The sequence below is a fragment of the Caenorhabditis briggsae genome, assembly GCF_000004555.2.
Source record: "Caenorhabditis briggsae complete genome, chrII, whole genome shotgun sequence".
NCBI classification, from domain to species: Eukaryota; Metazoa; Nematoda; class Chromadorea; order Rhabditida; family Rhabditidae; genus Caenorhabditis; species Caenorhabditis briggsae.
In genome coordinates this window covers 10,573,206-10,598,742 of record NC_013486.2, presented here as the reverse complement: position 1 = coordinate 10,598,742, position 25,537 = coordinate 10,573,206, and the positions used below count along the sequence as shown (strand labels likewise).

Genomic DNA, 25,537 nt, shown 5'->3' with positions numbered 1-25,537 from the left:
ACCAATCGGTGATATAAATTTCTTCGCGAGCCAACTCCATCATATCAGCTGCATACTCCATATAGGTCTTAGCATCAACGAACCATTTCGCATGACAATTCTCTCGGACAGGGAACGAAGAACTGAAGCGATGCGGTTGAAGCCAAACGTTTCCGATTCCACCCATTGCTTGCTCGATTATAGATTTCCATGTGGCAGTGTCTTGTACTCGACGGCATTTCAGATGAAGCTCACTGCAAATTGCCATAGTTTGTAAGTTTCAAAAATCGCGCTTACTGTTGAGTGTTGGTAACAATTAATCCTGTAGGAATTCCTTCAGTTTCTTTTCCACCGGCAGCTACTTTGAAGTCCCGATCCATGAGCAACACCATTCGAATTTGCTCACTGCGGTGATCCATATAAGCAACAAAAGAATCACGAACCATCAGCCATCTGAAGAAATTTTTTCTAGAAATTTCCTTCAAAAATACGGTACCTCTTGCTCCATGGTAGGAAGTATCGGACACAACATTGTTTCCAGCCGAGGAAGACTCTCGAACCTCCTGGTCTCTTCTTCACGAAACCTTCTGTGTGCTTTCCACCTAATTCATTGACAAATGAGTATCTCGAAACTTCCAAAAACTCAGCAGTCTCGTGGTGATTTCTGTTGATCGGAATGTGAAGAACCATTTGAAGCCAATTCTCCAAAAGTTCTTTTCGATGTTCTAAATTGGTGACCATTGAATCTGGCATCATTGGGAAACGCGGAAGCGTATGCCTGTCTTTCTTTCGTTGCTGGCGCCGCTGTCGTTTCGGACTTCCTTCAGAATTAGCAGTGGTGTCTGCTTCTTTTTCGAGTATACCAGATTGGACAGCCTGCTGCATATCGACTTGTGTCTTCACAGCTTCTTCAACGTCTCCAGGTGAATCGACTGATGCCAACGGAGCAGAAGTGTTCCTTGGAGTTTCAATTCCGTCGGAATCTCGTTTTAGTACTTCCAGCTGTAATATTCATAGGTGGCATAAAAATCAAATGAATCTGGACTTACTTTTGGATGTCTCTTCCGCTTCGAACTTTGGTTTGAGTATGGACAATCGGGTTTGTGGTCCGGAATAATATCGATTCCCATGTGCTCCAGATAATTATCGAACCTCTCTTGAGTTCTGAAATATCATAATAAACTAAATTATTGAAACACAGATACATCAATGCATCCATACACAAGCATTTGACAGGCAAGAGTAAGACAATCACAACAGCTTCAAGGAAACTTACTCATCCTGAACTTTTCCACGGAATCTGAATGGGGGAGTTAGTAAAAAAGTTTAGTTGGCGAGTGGGGTGAATCGAAAAAAGGCTTAAAACTTATTAAAGCAAAATTAAATGAAAAACAACAAATAGTTTATAATTCATACCGTTTGATGGGCGCCATAAACTGTTCACGAGCTCGATGAGCCATAAGACGATTGTTGAGCAGTGTGAAGTCTTTGTAGTTACGAACGACGCTCCATCGGAATTGACCATGTTCTAGCTCGATTGTGTAACTGAAAAATATGCGAAAATACAATTTGAGATATTTTCCAGAATCTTACAGTAGTGTATTGATAAAATGGATTCCACGATCCGTGTTTCTTTCCACTTTTACAATTTTCGCATTGACGGGAACGCCAGGAATCCAATATCCACGACGACGAGCTTGTTGCTGCGTATCATAGATTGACATGTATGGAATAATACCCTTCCGTCCAGGGGTTCCAGGCAAAGATTGCTGAAGAGCTGCTGCGACACAGTCACAATATTGAATCTCGTCATCATCGGAGCTGTCACTGTCATCATATTCTAGCGACTGTGGAGATGCAATCTGAAACAATTGCTTTGCAATTTTTCAAAAACCATTCAGTAAATACCTCATAGATGTGCACTGTCTTGCTGTCACGCCTTACATTCAGGTTGCTCGGTGGGCTATCAGCTCTTCCCTCATGATCACGGAACCGAATAACGGCTTTCTTCTGTTTTTCAGATGCTTGTGTGGCCGGAAGAAGTCCTGGTATTCCTCGATCATGCATTACAGATGAGTCGACTGGAATAGAATAGGAAAAGATGTTGTTGACTTTGGAGTGTTGACGGGAGACGTTTAAGACTAGGAGAAAAGGAGAAACTTTTTTTTCAAAAAGTACAAGTTTTATGATTGCTTTGCGATTGTAGATTAATCAATATTTTTCAGTCGAAAGTATGATGTTTAGCAATAAAAACCCACCACTGTTGTGTTCGGTTGTGTCCACTGGTTCTAGATGCCCACTCGAGGTCGTCCGAGGCCGTCTGGACTCGTCATCTTCGCTCTCCATTCTTCTGATTCAGATGTCTTTAATTCAGAAGACGACGAAGTGCGGGTTTACCACTGAAACTTAGTATTTAGGACGGTTTCGTAATCTTTTCAGGTGTGAAAACGACGACAAAAACGCGGTGAATCATTGAACAAACTGGCAGACAGAATAAGAGAAAAAGGAGAACAAAAAAAAAATAACATTTCAGATGGTTTACAAATGTAAATTGGTGTGACTAAGATGAGAAAATTATGATGAAGAAGTTACTAAAATGATGAAGAAAGACGAGTGAGTCAGCGAAAATTTATCTTTCGTATTTCGTAGCTGTTATAATTAGATTTTCGTTTATACGGGTCTTTTGAATGCTAGTAAAGAACTCAATTGTTCTTTTTTTGTTGCTTCCATTCAGGTTTTAAAAGCTTGCGAAAAAAAACAAAGAAAAATCAGATTTTCTCCAAGAGACTTCGGGGATTACCGTATATTCTTACAGTACATTTTCAAGGAACATACACTAAATGAGTATATGGGACCTCGACACGAATCACGATTCTCAAAAAATATTACATTTTTTAGTGAAATAAAATTGTTGCTGATATTTAGTAAGGTGGCACGCTGTGTCAGGAAGACTGGTCGAAAAACGTCCACTTCAAAATTATAAAATTTCTTCTGGCCTACGAGTTTGCCGGGGCGCGTTTTCCGGCCAGGCTTCCTGACACACCGTGAGTTGATGAAAACGATGTATGACATATTTGAAAGGAAACAAAGATAAATATACAAAAAAGCGTTTTGATTTCGAATGAAACATTTATGTGATCACATTATTTTTTTTCTACAAAACTGATTGTCATCTCTCCTCCTATTGTTTTCCTGTCGAAAAAAGATCAAGATTTGGGTGAAACCTGTACAACTTCACATTAAACGTGAGAAATTCCCACGCGGAAGCAACTAATCGCGGCGCGATGGGGGTCATTCGCGCACTCACTCTATGTCGTCTCTCGAATCTTAATGCTCTCTCACTTCATGCATTTTTACTCTACTTATCTGAATTCTCTCCCCGGCGCCCGTACTCTCATTATGTGGAAGGGCTTGTTTACATGAGCTAGAACAAATGTAAAACCACATAATATTGATTGCTTTCTGTTTGTATACCTTGGTTTATAATGTAGAAATGTTGCAAATTTAATGGAGTATTCGAAAATCGAACTTGAGCGAAGTAGGAAAAACTTGGGTTAAAAAGATGAGGAGGAAAGTGGGAAAAACAACAAAGAAGTATTAAAACAGAACCGAAAATCTTTGTTTGTGAGTATAGGTGCGAATGGATAAGACACAAGGAACAATTTCAGAGTGATAAAAAAAGTTGGAGAATGAATAGAAGTAAGCCGCAAACGAGGATTGAAGATGTACTGTAATTTAAGGAATTCAAATGGTTTCAGAATTGATTTTGATTTTTGAATTATTCTGGTAAAAAAATCGAATTTGTGGAAGTTTAACACTGGTGGCCGTGATCGAAGGGCCCATAACGAAAACTACCGTAACCTAAAAATATTTTTATTCTCCTGATTTATTATCTCCTTTTTTACTGTTATTCGTCCCGAAGAGTAAAAAATAGAAATTTGAAATTTGAAAAAAATCTGAAAACGTACGAAAATCGAGATAATGAATCCTGAAAATAAAAATGTTTTTAGGTTACGGTAGTTGTCGCTTTGGGTTCTTCCACCACGGCCTCCGGTTCTTGCACAACTCCAATTTTTTGTACCAGAATAATATCAATCATATTTTTTCGCGATTGACTTCCTCCACCCAGGCAAGAAAAACAAGATTTCAGCAGAGAGTGTAAGTCCGGAGTAATCGCAAAACTTGTCCCGATCCTTCTTTTTTGCTTCTATTATAACTATTTATCATAATGTTCCCACAAATTATTATATCTTCTCTGATATTCTGGAAATCTGTGATGCCTTGCATTCCTACTCAAAACGTTGGGACCAGTACGTTAACAATATATACCTATATTTCTCTAATAGAAACCCACCCTGATAAAGAGGAAAAATAGAACCCATGAGCTTCTATTAGAGAAATAGATATGAGTTTCTGATTTTTTCAAGTATATTACAAAAAGAGATGAAAGTGCTGAAACAGAAATTACAGTCCACATTTGCAGAACATCATATTTCAGCATCTATTCAGGAAGTCATTCGGCTCTCTCAAGCTGGTGTACAACTAACTCCACAACAGGCAGCTGCTGTTGCGGCTTTCCTAGCAACAACCGAAACTACAACAAGATTAACAACTGATACTACAACGACGATTGAAACTACAACGACGATTGAAGCTACAACGACTACAACGGTCACAACGACTACAACGGTCACAACAACAACCCCCTACCGTAATCCATTACGGCCTAATATACCCAAACTATCCTTGTTTTGATTCTAGCATGCGTCTCGTGTACACCAATCTACAGTAGCACTTGCCAAGGTTTCAATATGCCAAGCCCTTCAATGTACTGCCTTACTGCAGCTGAAGTTCCAGTTTCGTACACACTCGGTGGTTGCTCAACATGCGGAATTCCATTGGACTCTTGCCAGTAAGATAGTTGAAACTATATAACTTAGAAGCAATCAACAGTTTAGAACAACGTTGGCTTGTCCATCTGGAACAGCCGCAAGACTAGATGGCGGTTCTGGAGATATCAATGGAAACTCTGATGGTTCTCCCACTTTTCTCTATTGTTCTGAGGCTGCTGGACTGTGGTATGGAAGAATCGATGGATCAGACACTCCTATTATATCAGCTGCATGTAAATATCCGTAAATGTTCTTTGATTTTTATACTTATCATGTTGAACATGATCATAATAGAAAAATGATTCATAAAGCTACAGTTATGCCATCTTTTGTGCTCCAACAAAGCATTTAGAATCTCAGATTTTTGTTTTGTCTAGAACTTATGAAATCCTTTTAATTTTCGAATATTTTCCCTACAGATTTATAGAAGGGGTAGACGTTCCTCCTTTAGACATCACGATAGACATTACTGGTATACCGTAAAACCTGTATTAGAATGACCGGCCTTTTTATTGTTTCAAGATAATTCCGGATGGCCCTTCTATGTATTACAAGGGCTCTTCAATTAGAGGGACAATCTTTGTCCATCTTCCGTGTATAATTCCTCTTCAACATCGTCCACAAAAATCCAAAAACTGCAACGGATTCTATAACTACCAGATTCGCGCAGGTTTTATTCCGGATTCCGTACTCCTAACTCCGTGAAACCCTTATTTGTCCGGATTACGAATTCCAGATCCCGAAAAAATTGTTTTATTCCTACTTCCGTTTATCAAAAAAGTCCTTCCGGACATCCCTGATGACTACAACCACAACCATATATACGTACCCCATATACCGTAACTTAATCAGTTGGAGCTTTTTATGCGAAAATGCAATTGTTGATAAACATGTGGACAATTTTCAACGGATGTTCCATGTCAATATCCACATTTTGATATACAAATCAATCGGGGTGATATCATTTGTCTCTAGCAACATTTGAACAAAAAAGCCCTCTATCTGATCGTTGATAATGAACTTCGTATTCCTTGTCTGGATGCTGGCTGTCATTGAAACAAAAAAACCCTCGGTACATGGGAGGAACAGGAAATATCCGATTACGTAACAGGCTGATAATGAGGACAAATAAGAGAAGGTTCACCTGTTCAGTCTGATCTAGAACAAAATGTTTCTACTGATCATTGTTATATACTTTTCAATGATTAAAGTCTTGAATTCTTGTATTCCGACGCAGAATATTGAGAGTAAGTATTATAGAAGATGATGTTCATTTCAGCTTGGTAGGTTTCTGGAGTTTTTCAAAACATTTTCCAGCTACAACAACAACGACTACAGTTGCAACAACTACCACAACGGCATTTGGTTAGTTTCGTAAAGTAGTTTCATCTCATATCGTCTAATTTTAGCCTGCTCAACTTGCTCTAATATTTATAATACTGGATGTCAGGGAACAGGCCTTCCAAGTGCCTCTAATTGGTGTGTAAAGGAAGAAGATGTCCCTGTTCAATATTCCGTAGAATCTGCCAGTTTTTACGTTGATTATGAGTTCCTCACTGACGAAATGGCTTGCACGTATGAGATTCAGACATAAATTTAAGAAATGTATGAGTTAGTTTCAGCACAACACTGTCTTGTCCTTCTGGTACCCATTCTGTGTTTTTGGTAAGTGGTTACGAAGAGGAAGGCGAAAATTACGGGTTGGATCCGACCACACTGTACTGTCCAGAATCAGGGACATCAGCAGGGAGATGGACGTCATATCTAAACGGTCATGAAGCAAACGGAATAACTCGAATGACTTGTAAAAACAACTAAATCATCATTTTATTTGTAACTCACACCCTAATTTGAACGGATCGCATCATCTTCAACTAAATAATTATATAATCCGATTTCCCTTTCTATAAATTAATAAAAATGATAGAAATCACTTCAAATAAATGTCAGCTCTTAACATTTCCCAGTTTCTACACAAAGCTTAACACTCGCTATCATATCACATTGATAAACAAGAAATCAGTCTGTTGCGTAATGGATAGACAACGGAGGAGTGAACTTTAGTCTGATCTGATCTGAATAAAATGTTACAACGGATTTCGATTCTCTAGTTTTCGAACGGAATTTAAATAATTTTCAAAGAACTGAAAACTTCCGGAACTGAGCATCCGAAAGAAATTTTTTTTCATAAAGTTGTTTTAGGATGACATATGGGTTGAAACAATATTGGAACAATTGGACCAGCTTGAAATTTCAAAAATGATCCGAATTTATGAATTTCTGGGAAAGTTATGTCCTGATTTACTCGAGATTTTCAGAATCACATTTTCCAAAGAGAAGTTATCAGAAAATTTAGAAAAGACAACAATTATTCTAGAATTTTCTCTATTATGTGTTCAGATCCAAGTATTGCCATTTTTTGAATATCATATATATTTCCTATTTTTTATGAATTTTTTAATGAATTTATGAATTTTTTTTATGAATTTGCTGAATTTTCTGATGATTTTTTTTTTCGGAAAATCTGAATTTAGTAAAAAAAATCACTTTTCGGAATTTTCTCGTTTCCGGAACTTTTTGTATTTTTGGATTTTTTGGAATTTCTGCTATTCCTAGAAGTTTCAAAATTGTAAAAAAAATTTCAAAAAACCAAAATAACGACTCTGAGTCACTTCGAAACCAGTCACTTCGAAACCGGTTAAAAACCGTGATAATGCATGCGAACGGATAAATTTCAAACTACAAAAACAACTTTAGGGTTTTCAAACATGCTTTTTCTGATAAAACACATTCTGAAATTCGGAAATTTCGATAATTTTTCGATTTTTGGGAACATCAAATTTTGGATTTTTTTCGATTTTCATTATGTGTTCTATCAGAAAAATCATATTCGAAAACCCTAAAGTTGTTTTTGTAGTCTGAACTTTGTCCGTTCGCCTGCATTACCACGGTTTCGAAATGACCGGTTTCGAAGTGACGCGAGCCAAAATAACGGACTAGAGCCAAACCCCTTTTTGTTTTTTATTATCAAAAACGAGGAACATATTTTTGGCAGAGAACAAAATATCAGAGTATTAATGGCACGCAATGGTCTTTCTCTGATCGTTGATAATTTTCAATAATCATTTTGTGTAAAAATCAAACTAGATAAGCGATTAAGCAACTGCTAATTCCGTAGGTTCCTCAGTAAAAACTGGAATTCTCAGAAAAAATATAAAGGTGATCATATTATCTGACATGGAGGTTTATTCTCAACAAAAATGATTGGTTATTTCATTTTTGCATGTTTCGTAAAGATGACTTTGACATGTATTCCAGCACAAAATGTAGATGGTAAGTATTTTTTTTGTTTTTTTTTCCCGATATTTTCAAAAACGATGTTTTCCAATGTTCAAAATTACAGTTACAACTACGACAACTGCGAATCCTTTTCGTGAGTTCTTCAAACTTTTAAATCGGCTCCAGAGTGTAAAATTATTGAAGGATTTCTATGACGTTGATTATAAGCATACTTGAAAAACCGAGACCTGGTCTGCGGGCCTGTCTGGTGGAACCGGATTCTCCACATTTGAATTTTTTTTTGTGAAAAAACACTTCGTTTCTAGAAAGTTATTATTTAACATAAAAAAGTTTTCTATTGACCCCGATAATTTAATTTAAAAATGAATGAAAAGCCAGGCCCGGCCCATTGCAAACATGATTATAAGCCCAGTCCAATACCAATAAAATTTAATTTCTTGTCAAAAAATATTTCCTTTGATTTAGCTTGCTCGGTGTGCAAAAAGATATACAACACTGGATGTCAAGGCTATGGGACTCCGAGTGTTACAAACTGGTGTACACCAGAAGCAGATGTTCCAGTAACCTATTCTTTGGAAGAACCAGGATATTCAGTTGGTTATTTTGATCTCACCGTAAAAAGTTGTGTGTAAGTTTCGGACATTATTATGAGCTATTTGAAATGGTCTATATTCAGAACAACACTGAGCTGTCCATCTGGAACAGTTAATTGGTACATAATTGAAAAGATGACTGCCGAGACACCAGGAAATAATTTGGGTGTGTTACCAACGACGGCATTCTGTGCAGAGTCTGGGCCAGAAGCAGGAGTTTGGTATGTAGATATTGATGCCCATGTGTGGCAAACTTCTCAAATTACTTGTAAAAATACATAATAAATCTTTGAATTCGGTTTAATCACAATAAGAAAAAAACAGTCTCCCCTTGAGAGTTTGAAAGTCTTGGAAGATTGCCAAGTCTCCTGTTTCGTATTATGCTATTTTGTGTCCAAAAAGATGTATCATATCATGTCAGAAGATCTCTTGTACAGGACAGACACACGAAATGGCAGCCAATCGAAACCTGTGAAGCCAGAAAGAAAGGTTGTTTGTCCGCGTTTAGACGGTTTTTTCTTTTTATATAGTGTTTTATGATTTGGTGGTCAGCCTCTAGATGAATCCTCTAGATGATGGTCAGCCTCTAATAGAACGACATACCGTCAAATTTGAGGTCACATATCTCATTTCCTGTAAAAGATATCAAAATGTGGTTAACCAACAAAATCTTTATTATAATGTCTAAAATATTCTGTTAGTTGACTGCTTTTTGATATCTTTTACAAGAAACGAGATATATAAGTTCAAAGATGATGGCATGGAGGCCGCTTTATTAGGGTGTTCATGGTACTTATCACCTAAAAAAATAACAAAAGGATACAGTATGTCTTGTGCAAAACTCGAGAATTAAAAAAATCATTTTTCGGACCCACCCCTTTGTCCTATTGATGGTGATATCCTACGCGGACCTTGAGATTAGCTTTCAGTTTCACCTGAGCCAAATTTCAAACCAGTGGGTTTAAGCGCCAAGATCTATGAAACGGGATAAAATTTCTATAACCCTAATTACCCACACGAAGGAGAATGTGGGTTAGCTCAGAAAAATTAATCATACAAAATCACAAAAAGACAAAAAACGAATCAAGTGGAACGAGCAGAAGTAACTCATTCCTTTCCCACTTTGAGAAGTGGTGAAGGAAAACCGGAAAATCAGAGATAGGGAGAAAAAACAACAACAACTAGTTGGTTTTCTTCTTCTTGCAACAAATAAACGAGAAAAAAACGAAACGAGAGGTTTGACACCACAATGCTCTCTTCTTGTTCTTTTCTCGGTGGTTTTTGAGAAAAAGAAAATAAAAAAGTAGGGAAAAAGAGAGGATAAATGAGCTCTGGAGAGAAGACTTGCATCCCCACCAGCCACGCTTCTCTCTATTTTTAATTGTTTACAGCAGAACATGTGAAGCGAAACGTACTCAATTCGAGGCAAAAGTTAGGTTCTCTTGCCTTTAGTTCTCCGCCCTTTTTCTTCTTTTTTACTTTACTTGGTACAAGAAAAATGTGTGAAACGTAATGTTTGCCAGAGTGACTCATGACACTTTTTTTTTCAAGAGAAAGTTTCAATGTCTCCAAAATTAGAGAAAAAATAAGAAACATGACCAAAAATCAGGTTGCTATCACTATAATTTTCGTAGTATGGAGCCACTTAAAATTTGGTTATTTAGGAATAGAGTTAGAAAAAAAACACAACAAAATGAATAACTCATTTATCTCATGAATAACACAGTGGTTCAAACAACCGCCATAATAGTGATCGCTTTGGAAAGGATGAGAAATTATTGATTTGAAATCAGATGACAAATATGAAAACGCCTCAGCAGATTTTTAGCACACATCACATGTGAAATGTTCTCCTATTTGGGACACCGCGGTGCGCGGCAACGCTGTAATCGGGGTTACAAAGGCACTCTGAAGGGGGCATGGTGCCCGAGCGTGCCAAAAATTTGCTGATTAGGCATGAAAAAAGAAGAAGAAAAAACTTCTAAAGACCATTGATATCTCTAAATAAACAAGACTTGGTTTCTGATGGAGAAGAAAAAAGGTTTCCGGAAAACTGTCAAAATCGTGGGAGGTGCGGAGAAATCGCGTACGGAGGAAATCCACACGTTGGCGCTCTAGGTATTTAAGCAGAAATGAGGAGGAGGTAACAAGCATCCCGAGCATCTGAAATGTCCAAGATTGCATACCCCACTCTCGCCATTCTGGCAATCATTGTCATTTCACAGGTAGCTGGATTCTAGTTACAGTAACCCAACTTGTCTTTGAAGGTTCAATCAGCAGTATTGCCAGTTTCATCAAAAGAAGTTGCGCTTGTAACATCTTCTCCATCATCTTCTTCATCTGAAACTTCAATTGATACATTGGGATCATCAAGAGTCAAAAGACAAGGAGGATGTGGTTGCTGTGGATGTGGATGTGGATGTTGCGGATGTGGAGGAGGAGGTGGAGGATGTGGATGTTGCTGTTGCAGACCAAGGTAAGCTCCTAACTTCAAAAATCTTGAAAATCAGTCTTCCTATTCCAGATGCTGCTGTTGTTGCCGTCGTTGTTGCACCTGCTGCCGTACTTGCTGCTGTACTAGATGTTGTACTTGTTGCCGCCCATGTTGCTGTGGATGTGGATGCGGATGCTGTGGATGCGGAGGAGGAGGACGTAAGCGTCGTTCTCTCCAGAATCTTCGTATCGATGAGGCCAACAGAGCTCTCGGAATCAAGAGAAGACCAGCTAAAGGAGGAGACAAGTGTTAAAATTTTTCTCAATTTGCATTCCATCTATTTAATTAACTTAATGAATAATGACTCTCTCAAACTATTTTTTTCTCAAATAGGTCTTTAAAAGTTGAGATTTTGAGCTAGTCAATAATTTGTCGGTTCATCGGAATCAAGAGAACCCAACGGAAGGAGGAGACAACCACATGCTTTCAGTTTAGGTTATTTTAATAATTCATTTTATTTCAGCTAACAAACACTGTCTTGAAAAATCAGTGATATTCCTAAATTACCAGTTCAAAATTTCAAAGAGAGCACAAAATAAAAAAAATAGTTTATTACACTAAACATTGGAAACTTTTCATGAGTTATGCCACATTTTGATGTCGATTAAACGTCTTCGTCCTTTGCCTCATCCGCAGTTCCCCACCAAGGAGTCATGTAGCTGACCATGTTTCCATTGGTTCTCACGGAGAAAACTATTCCGAAAATGATGAATGTCAGGAGCATTATCACTCCGATAACTGAAAAATACAAATATGAAAAAAAATTTTGTTGAGATCTAGAAACTTACTGATTCCAGCACAGAACAATGATCCTTCGACACGATACAAGAAGTTCTGAGACTCATATCTGTCGACTTTTCTCTGTCTTTTGTACTTTGTCTTCTCCTTCTTCTTCTTTTTTGATGCCTTCTTCTTGTTCTTCTTTGCTTTCTTATCCTTCTTCTCGAGGGATCCAAGCATATCAAGCATTCCAGAAGAGTTGCCCTGATGACCTCCGCCGCCTCCTGGATCACCGACATCAGTGAATGAAACGTTGTCGGCCATTCTGTTTTCATTCGACATTTTACCGACTTTGATGGGAATTCAGAATACCCCTCAAGGTAAAGAACTGACTACTGGAATTCGGTTGGAGAAAAACTAGGGAGCCCAGTTACGAATGCTAGCTGGCCAGGTCAATCACGTTTTTTTCTTTGTGTTTTTTTTGTATGTATCAAAAACTCCCGAAAAGAATTATGCCAATTATTGACTAGCTCAAAATCTCGACTTTTAAAGACCTATTTGAGAAAAAAAAAATAGTTTGAGTGAGTCATTATTTATTAAATTAATTAAATAGATGGAATTCTAATTAAGAACAATCCTAACAATTGTCTCCTCCTTTAGCTGGTCTTCTTTTGATTCCGAGAGCTCTGTTGGCCTCATCGATACGAAGGTTCTGAAGGGAACGACGCTTACGTCCTCCTCCTCCGCATCCACAGCATCCACATCCACATCCACAGCAACATGGACGGCAACAAGTACAACATCTCGTACAGCAACAAGTACGGCAGCAGGTACAGCAACGACGACAGCAGCAACAGCATCTGGAATAAGAAAAATAATCTTCAGCATTTTGTTGAAGTTAAGAGGTTACCTTGGTCTACAACAGCAACATCCACACCCTCCACCTCCTCCTCCACATCCGCAACATCCACATCCACATCCACAACAACCACATCCTCCTTGTCTTTTGACTCTTGAGGATCCCAATGTATCAATTGAAGTTTCAGATGAAGAAGAAGAAGGTGAAGATGTTACAAGTGCATCTTCTGTTGATGAAACTGGCAATACAGCTGATTGAACCTTCAAATGACTAGTTGGGTTACTTTAACTTGAAAATTTGGCTACCTGTGACATGGCAATGATTGCCAGAATGGCGAGAGTGGAGTATGCAATCTTGGACATTTGAAACGATGGGGTTGATGCTGTTCCATCTGCTCTATGATCACTTTTATATCCACTTTTCCGTCAGGCAGTTCTCGCCGGAAACTGTCAGTTTTCATTGCGTGAGCTTGCCAAGCGCGCGCACGGACAAACAAATGAAGTGTACCTAAAAAAGTAGGTGACTATAAAATGAGCAATCTACTGATCATTTCATTCAGACATTTTCTCTCTAATCATGTTTAAAATCGTCGTTTTCTCTTCTGTACTTCTGGCCCTTGGTGCCTATTATGGACAAGTCCAGGCTGCAGTTTTGCCGGTTTCCTCCACTGAAGTTGCATTGTAACATCTTCTCCTTCTTCTTCTTCATCTGAAACTTCAATTGATACATTGGGATCCTCAAGAGTCAAGAGACAAGGAGGATGTGGTTGCTGTGGATGTGGATGCGGATGTTGTGGGTGTGGTGGAGGAGGTGGAGGATGCGGATGTTGCTGTTGTAGACCAAGGTAAGCTCCTAACTTCAAGGACCTTGAAAATGGTTCTTGTTATTCCAGATGCTGTTGCTGCTGTCGTCGTTGCTGTACCTGCTGCCGTACTTGTTGCTGTACTAGATGTTGTACTTGTTGCCGCCCATGCTGCTGTGGATGTGGATGCGGATGCTGTGGATGCGGAGGAGGAGGACGTAAGCGTCGTTCTCTTCAGAATCTTCGTATCGATGAAGCCAACAGAGCTCTTGGAATAAAGAGAAGACCAGCTAAAGGAGGAGACAAGTGTTAAATTTGCTTTAATTAATTTATTTCCTTCTTTTAATTGTACTGTACTACCCTCTTATTTATTTTCCCCTTTCTCCTTCATTAATTATTTCCCTAAACATGCTTGATATATAAACTGCAGCTGCTGAAAAAAAACGTGTGTATCAATACAGACCACCAGTAATCAGCAAACAAAAGCCTTTGGGAGGTACATGACCTTTCTCTCCGCTCAATCGGAATTTGTTGACAAGGCAAAAGATAAAGAGAGATGAATAGGAGAGCGAAAAGAAAAACTACTGTCTGTGCGCAAAAAAAAACGACAAAGATAAAAATGAAAAGAACAAGAGAAAACCAATAGACTCTTCCTTGATTTTTCCATCTTTTTTTTGTTTCTTGTAGAATTTCTGATATCATACAAATCGTGAATACCGTAAAACCTGAAATTCTCGTTCAAAACTAATAAAAGTCATAGTTTTAAGCAATAACTGAGTTTTCACAAATCGCAAGGAAATTTGGAATTTTCGAAATATTTTCCACTGGAAACCTACTGAATTTTTTAAGCTCAAACAACGCGTTTTGATGGAGTCTCTTCTATTACAGGAACCCTTCTATTTTTCCGAGCACCTCTCAGAGGGTCCTTCTATTAGAGGTGCCCTTATAATACAGGTTTTACGGTAATTAAGAACACCAAAGACACCATTCCAAATCTCCAATATCTGATTGTGAGTCATCCATGATTTCCGAATCTTTGAAAATCTCCAATCTCTCTTTCCACAAAACTGTAGAGGGACAGAGAGGCAGAAAAAAAGATGATAGAAAAAAATTGAAGAAGAAAACTTGATTGAAGGAAGAAGAAGACGTCTTCGTCTTCTCTTCATTTCTCTTTCTTTCCCATACTATTCATCACTATCTATCTCTCAATTTCTTCATCAATTTTTTCAGTGATCTTATCGATTTCTTTTTCTAATTGTGGAATACCTTTTGAAATCTCTTTTGAAACTTCTTAACTGATTCACAACTTTGCCCTTTTTTGAAGATTTTTTTAACTGTACAGTCTTGATCAAGAGGTTGTTATCTTTAATTACTTTATTGTTTTTGAGTAATTTCTCCATGAAACTTGACATAATTTGAAAATGAGTTCTTCGCTCTCCAAAAATCAAATAATCGGCAATTAACTCTCATTTCTTTCCCTCTTCTCGCTCCCAACTGATAACCATTCTCGTCATTTTCACCTCGCCCTTTTTTTCTGTAATTTTTTAACTAATTCCTTTTTTTCCGAATAATCGTCTTCTAATTCTCCCCATGACATCAATTTTAATTTTTCAAAATCCTTCAAACCGAGACAGTTCAAAATATTATGTGATAGCAGTGATTGTAATTTTTTCAGGAACAAAAAAACAACTTTCATCACCACCCACTCGTTTTTCGGCTTGACACAAACAAAAAAAAAAGAGCCGAAAAGGGAGAAAATGGTGATAAGCGGAACCAACGGAGCATCGTTGTCATCCCGTCGTCATTCCTGAAATACGTGAGTACTTTCTGCTTTTTGTGCTCCGCAGATGCTTAAGAAAAGTGATTCCAATAATTTCCGTATCAAAATATTTGATAATTCGTGTCATACTGTTAACGAGCACACCTCTTTTTTAAAGTTTCAGATAAACCATTAGGAAACCTATTAGAGTCAGCAATTACAATAAAAGTAACACATTCTGAAAAAATGAGTGTAAGAGCTTCTTCTCTCTACAGAGCACCTGATTACTATTCAAAAAATATTCCTTCTGAAAACAAAATAGTTAAGGTAGATCTTGAATATCTCTTCTGTGAAACTAAAGACGCCATTTGCTTATTTATACTTTTTTTCAGAAAAAAATGGCGGCTGCTGCTGCTGAGTCTCATGCTCGCCTTGACGGTAGATTCTGGTTGGAAGGAACACCGTATTTGGCAGAAGAGAATGTCGGAGCAGGAGCGTATGGAGTTGTTTGCAAAGCAATGGATACGGTAGGAATTTAATTTGAATCCAGTCAGAGGCCGTATGCAAGAAAGTGGAAAACCGTTTTCCGGTGTTGGGAAAATGATTTTCTGAAAGGCTGGAAAGGATTTTCATAGTGATTATATGCATTTTCAGTCTTTTTTTGCTCAGAAACCCATTTTTAAATAAAATAAAACAGACTTTCAGAAAATTATGTTCCAAACATCGGAAAACGGTTTTCCACTTTCTTGCATACAGCCTCAGATTTGAAAATAGTTTTTCAGAGAATAAAAAAGCAAGTAGCCATCAAGAAAATTCCTCGTGCATTCACTGCTCATACTTTGGCTAAACGATCTTTGCGAGAAGTCCGAATTCTTCGGGAACTACTTCATGAGAATATTATCGCTGTATTAGATATGTTCACAGCTGAAGGATCACACGGAAAAGACATTTATCTTGTTATGGATCTCATGGAGACAGATCTTCACCAAATTCTCCATTCCCGACAGACTTTGATGGAGCAACACTTTCAGTACTTCTTCTATCAACTGCTGAGAGGTTTGAAGGTAAGACAGCTAGTTTTCTAGGTAGTTTTTGTCTTTGTTACTCTTCTGTTCTTATGAAAAAAAAGTAAAACAGCCTCAGTTTCAATGTGAACCATAATCCACACTATCATTCAGAGTGGTGCATGGAAACTTTCCTCCTTGACTGTGAGGGTATTGAACGCAATACCCACCGCACAGCAGTTGCGCGCGCAAACCCCTCGGCCACACGTGTCAGAGGGAAGAGGAGAGAAAAAGGAGTAGATGAATGTGAGCGCAAGAGAAAGAGAAAAGAGAGAGAGAGGACACGAGGAAGAGGAGACGAGGAAACATTGTTGACCTTCATATTGGTTTTATTATTTCAGTATCTGCACTCTGCTGGAATCATTCATCGAGATTTGAAGCCATCGAATCTTCTTCTCAATGGAGATTGTCTTCTAAGAATTGCAGATTTTGGAATGGCAAGAGCGTGCGCATCGGCAAGCACTGTAAGAGATGATGCGTCTGTTGGAGGGCATATGACAGTAAGATAATTGAAACATCTTTTTGAAAATCATTTGTTTTTCAGCAATATGTATCGACTCGCTGGTATCGTGCTCCAGAAATTCTGTTCTCAATGGTGGAATATGATACTAAGTATGTTTTGAAACATTTCTAATTCATCAAATCACCATTTCAGAGTGGATTTGTGGTCAGCAGGTTGTATATTTGCAGAAATGCTTCTCCGTCGTCAGCTATTCCCGGGAAAGGACTCGGTGTCTCAAATAAAAATGATTGTTTATTATTTGGGAAATCCCGAAGAAGAAGTTATCAATAAAATTAGTTCGCAATTAGTTAGAGATTCAATCGAGGCATGTGGACGAAAAACTCCTCTTCCGTTTTCTGCGATCTTCCCAAAAGCGAGCCCAGAAGCTAGAGATATGGTTTCGTATGTGAGTTGGAGTATTTGAACGTCTTAAAATAAAAATGAGAAAATTCAGCTTCTACAAATTTCCCCGTGGAGACGTTACTCAGCAGATCAGATACTTCAGCATCCATTCATGGCTCAGTATCACAACGAGCAATATGAACCACTTTGTCCACCAAGGTAAGTCTAAAAAGAGAAATGAAAATCATCTTTAATAATCAATTCCAGAGTCCAAGTCGATGTAGATGCCATTGAAAAGTACGCTGGAACAGAAGTCGTTGCCGGATTGGACGAAGAAGCGAGAATCTTCGAGGTGCGACGTGGCACGAACTACGACACCAGGTTGGCTCAAAGAGATGCTTCGGCGAATGCTCTTCAAAAAAGAGCTCCGGAAAATTTGGTCGGATAGACGCTAACTTTTTTGTGTGTAAATGTGATGTTTCTTCTAATGAAATAAAGATAACATCTCTATATGTTCCTTAGTTCTTTTTGTGACAGTGTTCGTGTCTTTTTTGTTTATAACACAATACATTGAAAAATTAACTCACACCAAAAAGTACGACACTTCAAAAAAATTAGCTTTAATAAAGTTCATAGTACTGAGTCCGGTATATTTCAGGAAAGAGCCACCTCCGTACCTTGACGAGCATTCAAATCAGATATTCGAACCAGACAAAGAAGGAAAAATGGGACCTAGAGAAGATCCAACTGACTATTTAGGAGTGATGAGACAGTTTGAGAAGAGTGAGTGTCGGTTATAATCAGTGTTTCTTTTCGAAAAATGCCTTTTTCAAGAAATTGTCGACGACATTTTGCGAAGAATGAGATCCTCGAAATTTCTCGAAAATGGGCAATGCGGAAGTGTTGTTGCTGACATTGTTCTCTCGTTTTTTGATCATTTTGGCACGGTGGCTTAACTTTTGCAAATTGGGTTTTTATGCCACCATATTTCGGCGTAACATGACCTTGGTGTGTTTTCTAGACCATTTTAACGTGATGATTTAGAAAACTCAACTTGCAAAAGTTAGGCCACCATGAAAAAATGTCGTTTCGAAAAATTCCTTGAAAAATTTTCGAGAAATTCCTCTTAAAATTTCTCGAAGCCGTGTCGAAAGGATACACTGATTATAATAAATTACACTTTTAAATTTTCAATTTCAGCTCGCGAAGCAAAATCAGAAGAAAATGGAGACGAGTATGATTCAGAGGAAACTCTGACGAGTCTTTCGTCTGCAGAAACTATTGATACTGTTTTAGAAGTGGAGATTCATAGAAAGTGAGCAACCTTCTTTCCATTCAGATTCCAGAATTCGAAGTTTCAGAGATTCTGAGGAGAACTCTTCAACGGATAGTGGTATGGAACCATCAACAAGTTGTTCAATGGTCCAGGAGATCTTCAAAAATGGAATCAATTGGCCAATAGATGTGTCAAGTACATCAAGTGCACCGCCCATGTAATTTAGAATATTTCCATGATATCTATTGTTTTTCCTTTACAGGCTATCCGGTGGAATCTCTGCTCCGAAAAAGGTCAGGAACCTTATCGATAAACAGAACATAGAACGAATTCGAGAGGGATACAGTGAAAAACGTCGTTTCATTCCAAAGATTCGAGACAAACGGGCGTCAGTTAGTAGTACCTTTGACCCTCACATAAATCAATCGTCATCGTTTTTTCCAGAGTGATTCTTCTTCAAAACTTGATGACAAAGAACGTATCGTGAGATTGCGAAAGTCTCGACAAGAGCTCAGGAAGATAAGTAAAGATGATTGTGATCGTGCAGCGTGACGTTCTTCTTCTTCTTCTTAAAATTGTAATTCAGATGATAAGTGATGAAATATGATAAAAACGGGTTGTTCTCTGTTTTCTCAAGAACTTATGTCTAATCCTTTCTTGTAATCAAAATACCATGTGCCAGAAATTATGTCAACTACTAAAACAATTGTTACGTGTTTAATGAAAGATGAAAAATAAAATCGTTGCAGTTTCACAAAATTCAGGTCCACTGTTATACTAGTACAAAAATATGGGCTGTGGAAGAGAAATGCCGTGGCCGAAGGTCCCACAACGAGAACTACCGTAACCTAAAACTTGTACTTTTCTGGACTTATTATCTTGTTTTTTACTGATTTTCTTCGATTTCTCTGTTATTTTTCTCCCAAATAGAAGAAAAATCAAAACTTTTGACAGTTGACTGAAAACAGAAAACTCAAAAAAAAAACCGTAAAACCTGTATTAGAAAGGACCCTTTAATATAAGGGGGCCCTTCTAATAGAAGGGCCCCTATAATTGAAGAATCCCTTCACAATGTTTTGTTTGAAATTGAAAATTTCCGTACGTTTTTAATGAAAAACATTCTGGAAATTCCAAAAGTTCCTAGAACTTTTTTTTCTCAAAAACTAGCTGAATTTTGAAGGAACCCTTCAGAGATACCCTGGAACAATGGAAGGGCTGGTCCTTCGAATACAGGTTTTAGGGTAGGTTACGGTAGTTGTCGTTGTGAGACTTCGGTCTTGTGTACCAGCGTGTAGAATGTTTAGAGGAAATTTCAAAATTATTTGACATATTTAAATTTTGAAATTCATGGCCTACGTGACTAGAAATATGTGAAATCAAGTGTATCTAAACACCTGTAATTCTTGCTGAGTGAGCAATCTGGAAGATTTCAGTCTGCTAAACATTTTATCAGAAATCGAAAGGAAGGAAGTTTTGATAAGACGGCATGTGAGAGCTTCTAAACTCTTAAAGTAACCCTCAAACTGTTATGATGCTTCAAATGTTTACTCAAAGAACATTAAATTGAATCATACGCGGAATTCCTGAAAAGTTATTTGAAAAGCACTCAATAAAATGATTTTAGAACCATCCGGTACGGGGTGTCTGCCTTTTTTATCAGCCACACCTTTTTCTCACAAATAAAAGCAGTGGAGTTCAATGATAAAAATGACATTTAATAAGAAAAGAAGGTATCACCAAAACATGTTTATTTCTCGCTCAACTGTTACTCTTCACAGAGCTCCTGACTATTATTCCAAAAATGTTTTTGTTCCTGAAAATCAGGAATACCAGACACCACGCGGCAAACATCGTTCAGATTTCTGGCTTGAAGGAACTCCATACGTAGCTCTTGATAATATTGGAGCTGGAGCATTTGGAGTTGTTTGCAAGGCTCTGGATACAGTGAGTTTTTAATTTCTATTTGTGATTTTTTAAAGAAAATGTTTTTTGTTTTCTAAGATCTTTTTGTTTTCTAGAGATTCAAAAAACCAGTTGCTATCAAAAAAGTGCGCGATGCTTACAAAAGCAAGTCATCTGCAAAGTGTGCATTAAGAGAAATTAGAATTCTTCGGGAACTGTCTCATGAGAATGTGATAAGTGTCACAGATGTGTTTATGACTGGATCTGGATTTGAGAAAGATGTTTATTTGGTCATGGAACTCATGGAAACAGATCTTCATCAAGTTTTACGGTCGAATCAAAGTTTCAAAGAAGATCACTTCCAATATTTCTTCTACCAGTTGATTCGCGGATTGAAGGTTTGTTGTATACTGCTTATTGGGAATCCAAAATAATCTAAACGTTTTACAGTATCTCCATTCGGCTGGAATATACATCGTGATCTAAAACCCTCCAATCTACTTCTCAATGGAGATTGTCTCTTGAGAATAGCTGATTTCGGAATGGCAAGATCTGGCCCATCAACTCGAGTCGCTCCAACTGAGTCGACTTCGTTAAGAACTTCCAGTGTCGGAAGTCATTTATCAGTAAGTGAATGGAATCCGGGAAATTTTACAATGTCAATGTTTTTGCAGCAATATGTGTCAACACTTTGGTACCGAGCACCGGAGATTCTATTATCAATGGGAGAGTATGATACACAGTAAGTTTTGAAATGGTATTTTTATGAGCATTATGATTTCAAAAGAAAATAAAATGAGCAAATAGGCAACAAACGCTACCAACTAAAGATGAATGAAATTTTCAGAGTTGACATCTGGTCCGCAGGATGCATCCTTGCTGAAATGTTGCTTCGTCGTGAAATTTTCCCCGGAAAAGACTCATACTCTCAAATCAAAATGATCATTAACAACTTGGGAACCCCGGAAAAGAAAGCATACAAGAAAATCACATCCCCTGATATCAGAGATTATATTGTTTCATGCGGTCCAAAAAGTGCTCTTTCTTTTTCAACAATCGTTCCAGATGCTAGCACAGATGCTAGAAATGTTCTTTCAAATGTAAGAAAAAAATATGCTTCTCGAAAATGTTGAGATTTAAAACTACAATTTCAGCTTCTACAAATTTCTCCTTGGAATAGATCATCTGCAGAACAGATTTTGAATCATCCGTTTTTAACAAAATGGCACACCGTCAACAACGAGCCCAGTTGCTCGGAAAAGTAAGAAATTTCAACGATGCTGGGATTTGACCAAGTTTTGATTTTTAGAATCTGCAGGGAAATTCAAGAGATTGAAAAATACGACGATGATCATATTATAAAAGGTTTGGAAGGCGAGGAAAGACATTTTGGAATGCTCCGTGGAAACTTTTATGAGATTGAAAGCGAAGAAGATCAAACCAAAAAAGGAGTAGAAGAAGAGAAAGTGGTTCAAATGAATCCTCTGAAGACAGTGTTGAATAAGTTCATAAATAAGAAACGGAAGAGTTGAATAAATGCATAATAAACATTTTGATTGTTTTGAAACTCTCCGGCTTTCTGTGAAAATTTAATTGCAGTATCACATCCGAGTACAATTGATCTTCACCTAGTATAGTTATCGAAATGGTACCATTCCTTATTAATCTGGCACACAAAGCACACATTTTGGCACACAAACAAAGCTTGGCGACCGGCATTTCTCTTCCACAGCTCAGATTTTTTTACCAGAATTATAATGGGGTTAAGTTTATGTGATACTTGAACTCCCTTAAAATATGAAATACTTTGTTGAACCCTTGCTTTATTCGTTTGCTGTTGTAGTAGTTCCGAATCCAGAAATTTCCATCTGATTTCCTGTAAAAAGGACAACAAATAACAAAAACCTGTACATTTTCGCAACTCTTTTTGTATATACTCTAATTTCCACAACACGAGACTATTCAGTTTCTTTCTGAAAACATAGAGTGCGATCCTCTTTCTCTCTCGTCATCAAATTAGTTCCAATCATCCCTTCTTCTGAATCGAATCGAGAGCATTCCTCTCCTTTGTCATACCATCTCAGCCCCAACCCACATTTCTATAATTCTCTATATATCGTTTTCTCTCGTTTTTTGTAAAATGTAAATTTGCCTTCTAATCATCAAATGAATGCAAGCAGTGAACGTGTTTCAATTGTCACTGATAAACTTTTGGAAGATCTTCATGATTATGTCTCTATCCACAGGTTATTAACAAGTTTGATAAAATTAAAAAATAACTTTTTTCAGAATGAATGTATTTTTTGGAGCCATCTGCTTTTCGCTGAATATCGTTTTGTTTTCTGTATTTCTGTCCTCACCAACGTTACGGAAGAAACACAGAAACAGAGTAAGATCACATAATTTTCAATTTTTTCTCTATTATACTGGTTCAAAAAATCGGAGCTGTGGCAGAGAAACGCATGTGGCCGTGGCCGAAGGTCCCACAACGATAACTACCGTAACCCAAAAAATATTTTTTACCTGTTCGATTTCTCGATTTTTTGCGTTTTCAGTCAATCCTTCACTATCTAAAACTTTTATTTTCCGTCTTTCGTTACGGTAGTTTTTGTTGTGGGACCTACCTTCAGCCACGGTCACAGGCGTTTCTTTTCCACATCTCCATTTTTTGTAGCAGAATAATGAATGATCCGATTTTAGATTTTAATGATTCTCGGTCTGGCTGACACTTTCAACACTTTGGCGATCCTTTTCATGGGAAAGAATCGAGTTGAATTGTATACAGAAGTCATTCAAACTCATCATTTTCCCACCCGAACCGCATGGCAATGTGCTATTGAGCCTTGGCTCATTTTGAGAGGAATCGGTGAGACTAAAGAGCTTTTGTAGTGTGCTACATATTGTGTGCTACATATCCAACTTTTTCCAGGAGACATCTGGCCACCTGTGGTACAAATGGTTATTGGAATTCAACGAGCTCTCGCGGTTTTTACTCCCATTTGGTTCCATAAAACTGGCAGGAATCGGTTTTTGAAAATCTCTTAAAATTATTTTAATCGATAAAAAATAATTTCAGATCGAGTTTCCTGTTTGGATCAACACTTTTTATTCTGCTACCAACCTTATTGATTGGATTTGTGATAGCATATATCAATAGGGATGTGAAGGTAATTATTAAAAGAGTGATTGGTTTATTTTTGTATGTTTGAAGGTCATCTATTGGTGTGGTCGAAAAGCAGCATTTGGAACTGACTATGCTACGTTCATTTATATTATCAATATATTCGGATATTTCTTCAGTTTTCTCATAAACTGTATAACAATGATAAAGGCGTCTTCGACAATCAACAGGTGAGGAATTAATACATAATTTTAAGATGACGCATTTACCGGGACAAAAGTTTGTACTAGCATAAAGTTTGAGTAGATCCTTGTACTGGGCTTAAATTTGGAGTGCCAAAATAAAAATAATTGATCAGTAAACTAGCCAACTTTCAAAATATGTGAGCAATTTTGAGCTGAGTTATCGCTTTTCAAAGTTGCTTCATCTCCTGAAAATCCCTGCATGAAACATTACGTCGTTCATCTTTGGACAATTATAACAATACCTAGACTTGAGGAATCGCGTTGAAAACTTCAGTAGCTTTGAATCAAACGTAAAATTATATTCCTACCAATTTTCGTGCTTCCAAGATACTCATGCCTAAAGATACCGTAAAACCTGTACTAGAAGGCCCCCTTCAATAGAAGGGACCCTCTAATAGAAGGAATACCCGTTTTATTGATCCGGGTAAATGTGCTCCACTCCGTAATAAAAAAGGCTTACACCGAAAAATCGTAATTCAACATTGTTGCAATTGTTCCAGGTACATTATTTCAATAATAAAGTATTCTTCCAGATTGGTCCGTCGCCAAATCATAAACGTCCGATACAGTCTTGTCATTTCCTTCATTTCATTCGTTCTTGTTTCGATCCCTAACTCAATTTCTATTCTGCAAGTTCATTTTGAAGAGGTTTAAAATTCTTCATTCCTAATCCCTTGTCATTTATTTCTTAAGGTTGTCAAATTCGTTTCAAAGCCATCAACTTATTTCACATGCATCAATTCAGGCATCAACATCTTTGTCTATTTGTTGTTGAACGCCGAGTTCCGGCATCAATTCAAGTATCTGTTCTGTAACAGAAAACGGGTTGTCACTTATGGAGAAGTTGAGAAGGCTTCAAAAGGGTCAAAACAACGACATCATGTTGATTTAATTGTTCATTCGGTTCATTCTTGTGCTTGAAAATACATAAAACTATAAAATTTTGAACAGCATCTTGTGTGCATCTGGAATTTTTATGTTTTCTATGACGCTTGGATTTTATTGCGTTCACATATTTTTTCAGGTTCTCATGTGTTTTGGTTTTCCGATCCTTCTTCAATACGGTTGTCTATAACAGGGATTTTCGGAATAGTATTTTCGGAATTTTCGAAAATTCCGATTATTAATTTTCGGAATTTTCTGAATTTTTCAAATTTCAAATTCAAAGTAGAATCCCACTTTCCTATCACCAAGGCGCGAACAATTGAAAAACATATTTAAAAATGCGAAAATGTTCTAAAAGTAACTCCACTCGAGACCTGGAAGCCAACTTTTCGCTTGCGTCTTTGACATACCGTGATCTGAAAATTTCTAATCTCGGAAAAAAAAATCTTTGGAAATATTCTACTCAGGGAATTTTGGGCAAGCAAACGGCAAGTTGCGAGCCATTTGGCAAGTTGCTGAGCAGAATCAGCAAGTTGCTGGACAAATTAGCAAGTTGCCGCATGCATGAAACTTGCTTGCCGTGAAAAAAGCAAGTTGCCGTTCTCTTGCTGCGTTCAGATGGCATTTAAACGGCAACTTGCTTTTTAAAATAGCAAGTTGCTGACCCGAAAAAACGGCTTGCCGTTTGGCAGCGGCAAGCAAAATTTTCGGGTTAGCAACTTGCCGAAAAATTCCCTGAGTAGTCGGAATTTTCAAAATTCCGAATTCCATTCCTAACATCTCCACTTGGGTCCCAAGAAAC

The 25,537-nt window shown here is 37.6% G+C and overlaps 10 protein-coding genes across 10 annotated transcripts in view; 7 read left to right on the top strand and 3 right to left on the bottom strand.

The window, feature by feature from the left end:
• Positions 1-2,325, bottom strand: part of Cbr-pld-1 — a gene marked incomplete at both ends in the record, with an annotated part of 6,196 nt that extends 3,871 nt beyond the window's left edge. Inside the window, 8 exons of the mRNA XM_045242627.1 lie at positions 36-233; positions 277-432; positions 476-981; positions 1,029-1,143; positions 1,396-1,524; positions 1,573-1,841; positions 1,888-2,060; positions 2,238-2,325. Coding sequence (XP_045092340.1) covers positions 36-233; positions 277-432; positions 476-981; positions 1,029-1,143; positions 1,396-1,524; positions 1,573-1,841; positions 1,888-2,060; positions 2,238-2,325 — 1,634 coding nt within the window. The remainder of the gene's footprint in view (positions 1-35; positions 234-276; positions 433-475; positions 982-1,028; positions 1,144-1,395; positions 1,525-1,572; positions 1,842-1,887; positions 2,061-2,237) is intronic.
• A 2,465-nt stretch (positions 2,326-4,790) lies between these two features.
• Positions 4,791-5,118, top strand: CBG02322 (the record flags this gene model as incomplete). Its single annotated transcript, XM_002630605.1, has 2 exons — positions 4,791-4,891; positions 4,938-5,118. The coding sequence occupies 2 exons, from the start codon at positions 4,791-4,793 to the stop codon at positions 5,116-5,118; spliced, it is 282 nt and encodes a 93-aa protein (XP_002630651.1).
• A 921-nt stretch (positions 5,119-6,039) lies between these two features.
• CBG25653 lies at positions 6,040-6,689 on the top strand (the record flags this gene model as incomplete). The annotated part of the gene is made up of 4 exons (XM_045242625.1): positions 6,040-6,118; positions 6,189-6,236; positions 6,281-6,446; positions 6,494-6,689. 4 exons carry the CDS (start codon positions 6,040-6,042, stop codon positions 6,687-6,689), a joined length of 489 nt encoding a protein of 162 aa, XP_045098188.1.
• A 1,478-nt stretch (positions 6,690-8,167) lies between these two features.
• CBG02323 lies at positions 8,168-11,511 on the top strand (the record flags this gene model as incomplete). The annotated part of the gene is made up of 7 exons (XM_002630606.1): positions 8,168-8,204; positions 8,275-8,304; positions 8,637-8,799; positions 8,848-8,985; positions 10,156-10,195; positions 11,032-11,240; positions 11,289-11,511. 7 exons carry the CDS (start codon positions 8,168-8,170, stop codon positions 11,509-11,511), a joined length of 840 nt encoding a protein of 279 aa, XP_002630652.1.
• A 351-nt stretch (positions 11,512-11,862) lies between these two features.
• CBG02324 lies at positions 11,863-12,302 on the bottom strand (the record flags this gene model as incomplete). Its single annotated transcript, XM_002630607.1, has 2 exons — positions 11,863-11,996; positions 12,047-12,302. The coding sequence occupies 2 exons, from the start codon at positions 12,300-12,302 to the stop codon at positions 11,863-11,865; spliced, it is 390 nt and encodes a 129-aa protein (XP_002630653.1).
• A 313-nt stretch (positions 12,303-12,615) lies between these two features.
• CBG02325 lies at positions 12,616-13,199 on the bottom strand (the record flags this gene model as incomplete). Its single annotated transcript, XM_002630608.1, has 3 exons — positions 12,616-12,838; positions 12,889-13,097; positions 13,143-13,199. 3 exons carry the CDS (start codon positions 13,197-13,199, stop codon positions 12,616-12,618), a joined length of 489 nt encoding a protein of 162 aa, XP_002630654.1.
• A 214-nt stretch (positions 13,200-13,413) lies between these two features.
• CBG25652 lies at positions 13,414-13,521 on the top strand (the record flags this gene model as incomplete). Its single annotated transcript, XM_045242624.1, has 1 exon — positions 13,414-13,521. One exon carries the CDS (start codon positions 13,414-13,416, stop codon positions 13,519-13,521), a length of 108 nt encoding a protein of 35 aa, XP_045098187.1.
• A 2,275-nt stretch (positions 13,522-15,796) lies between these two features.
• On the top strand, positions 15,797-19,134 carry Cbr-mpk-2 (the record flags this gene model as incomplete). Its single annotated transcript, XM_045242623.1, has 12 exons — positions 15,797-15,925; positions 16,181-16,462; positions 16,804-16,962; positions 17,007-17,074; positions 17,118-17,370; positions 17,419-17,525; positions 17,574-17,687; positions 17,965-18,089; positions 18,507-18,621; positions 18,668-18,799; positions 18,845-18,974; positions 19,027-19,134. 12 exons carry the CDS (start codon positions 15,797-15,799, stop codon positions 19,132-19,134), a joined length of 1,722 nt encoding a protein of 573 aa, XP_045092339.1.
• A 1,191-nt stretch (positions 19,135-20,325) lies between these two features.
• CBG02328 lies at positions 20,326-22,016 on the top strand (the record flags this gene model as incomplete). Its single annotated transcript, XM_045242622.1, has 7 exons — positions 20,326-20,526; positions 20,601-20,889; positions 20,935-21,110; positions 21,159-21,226; positions 21,332-21,584; positions 21,639-21,745; positions 21,794-22,016. 7 exons carry the CDS (start codon positions 20,326-20,328, stop codon positions 22,014-22,016), a joined length of 1,317 nt encoding a protein of 438 aa, XP_045092338.1.
• A 634-nt stretch (positions 22,017-22,650) lies between these two features.
• CBG02329 lies at positions 22,651-24,771 on the top strand (the record flags this gene model as incomplete). Its single annotated transcript, XM_002630611.2, has 8 exons — positions 22,651-22,730; positions 22,774-22,873; positions 23,185-23,350; positions 23,414-23,510; positions 23,561-23,651; positions 23,696-23,835; positions 24,384-24,498; positions 24,544-24,771. The coding sequence occupies 8 exons, from the start codon at positions 22,651-22,653 to the stop codon at positions 24,769-24,771; spliced, it is 1,017 nt and encodes a 338-aa protein (XP_002630657.2).
• Between the last annotated feature and the right edge of the window lie 766 nt (positions 24,772-25,537).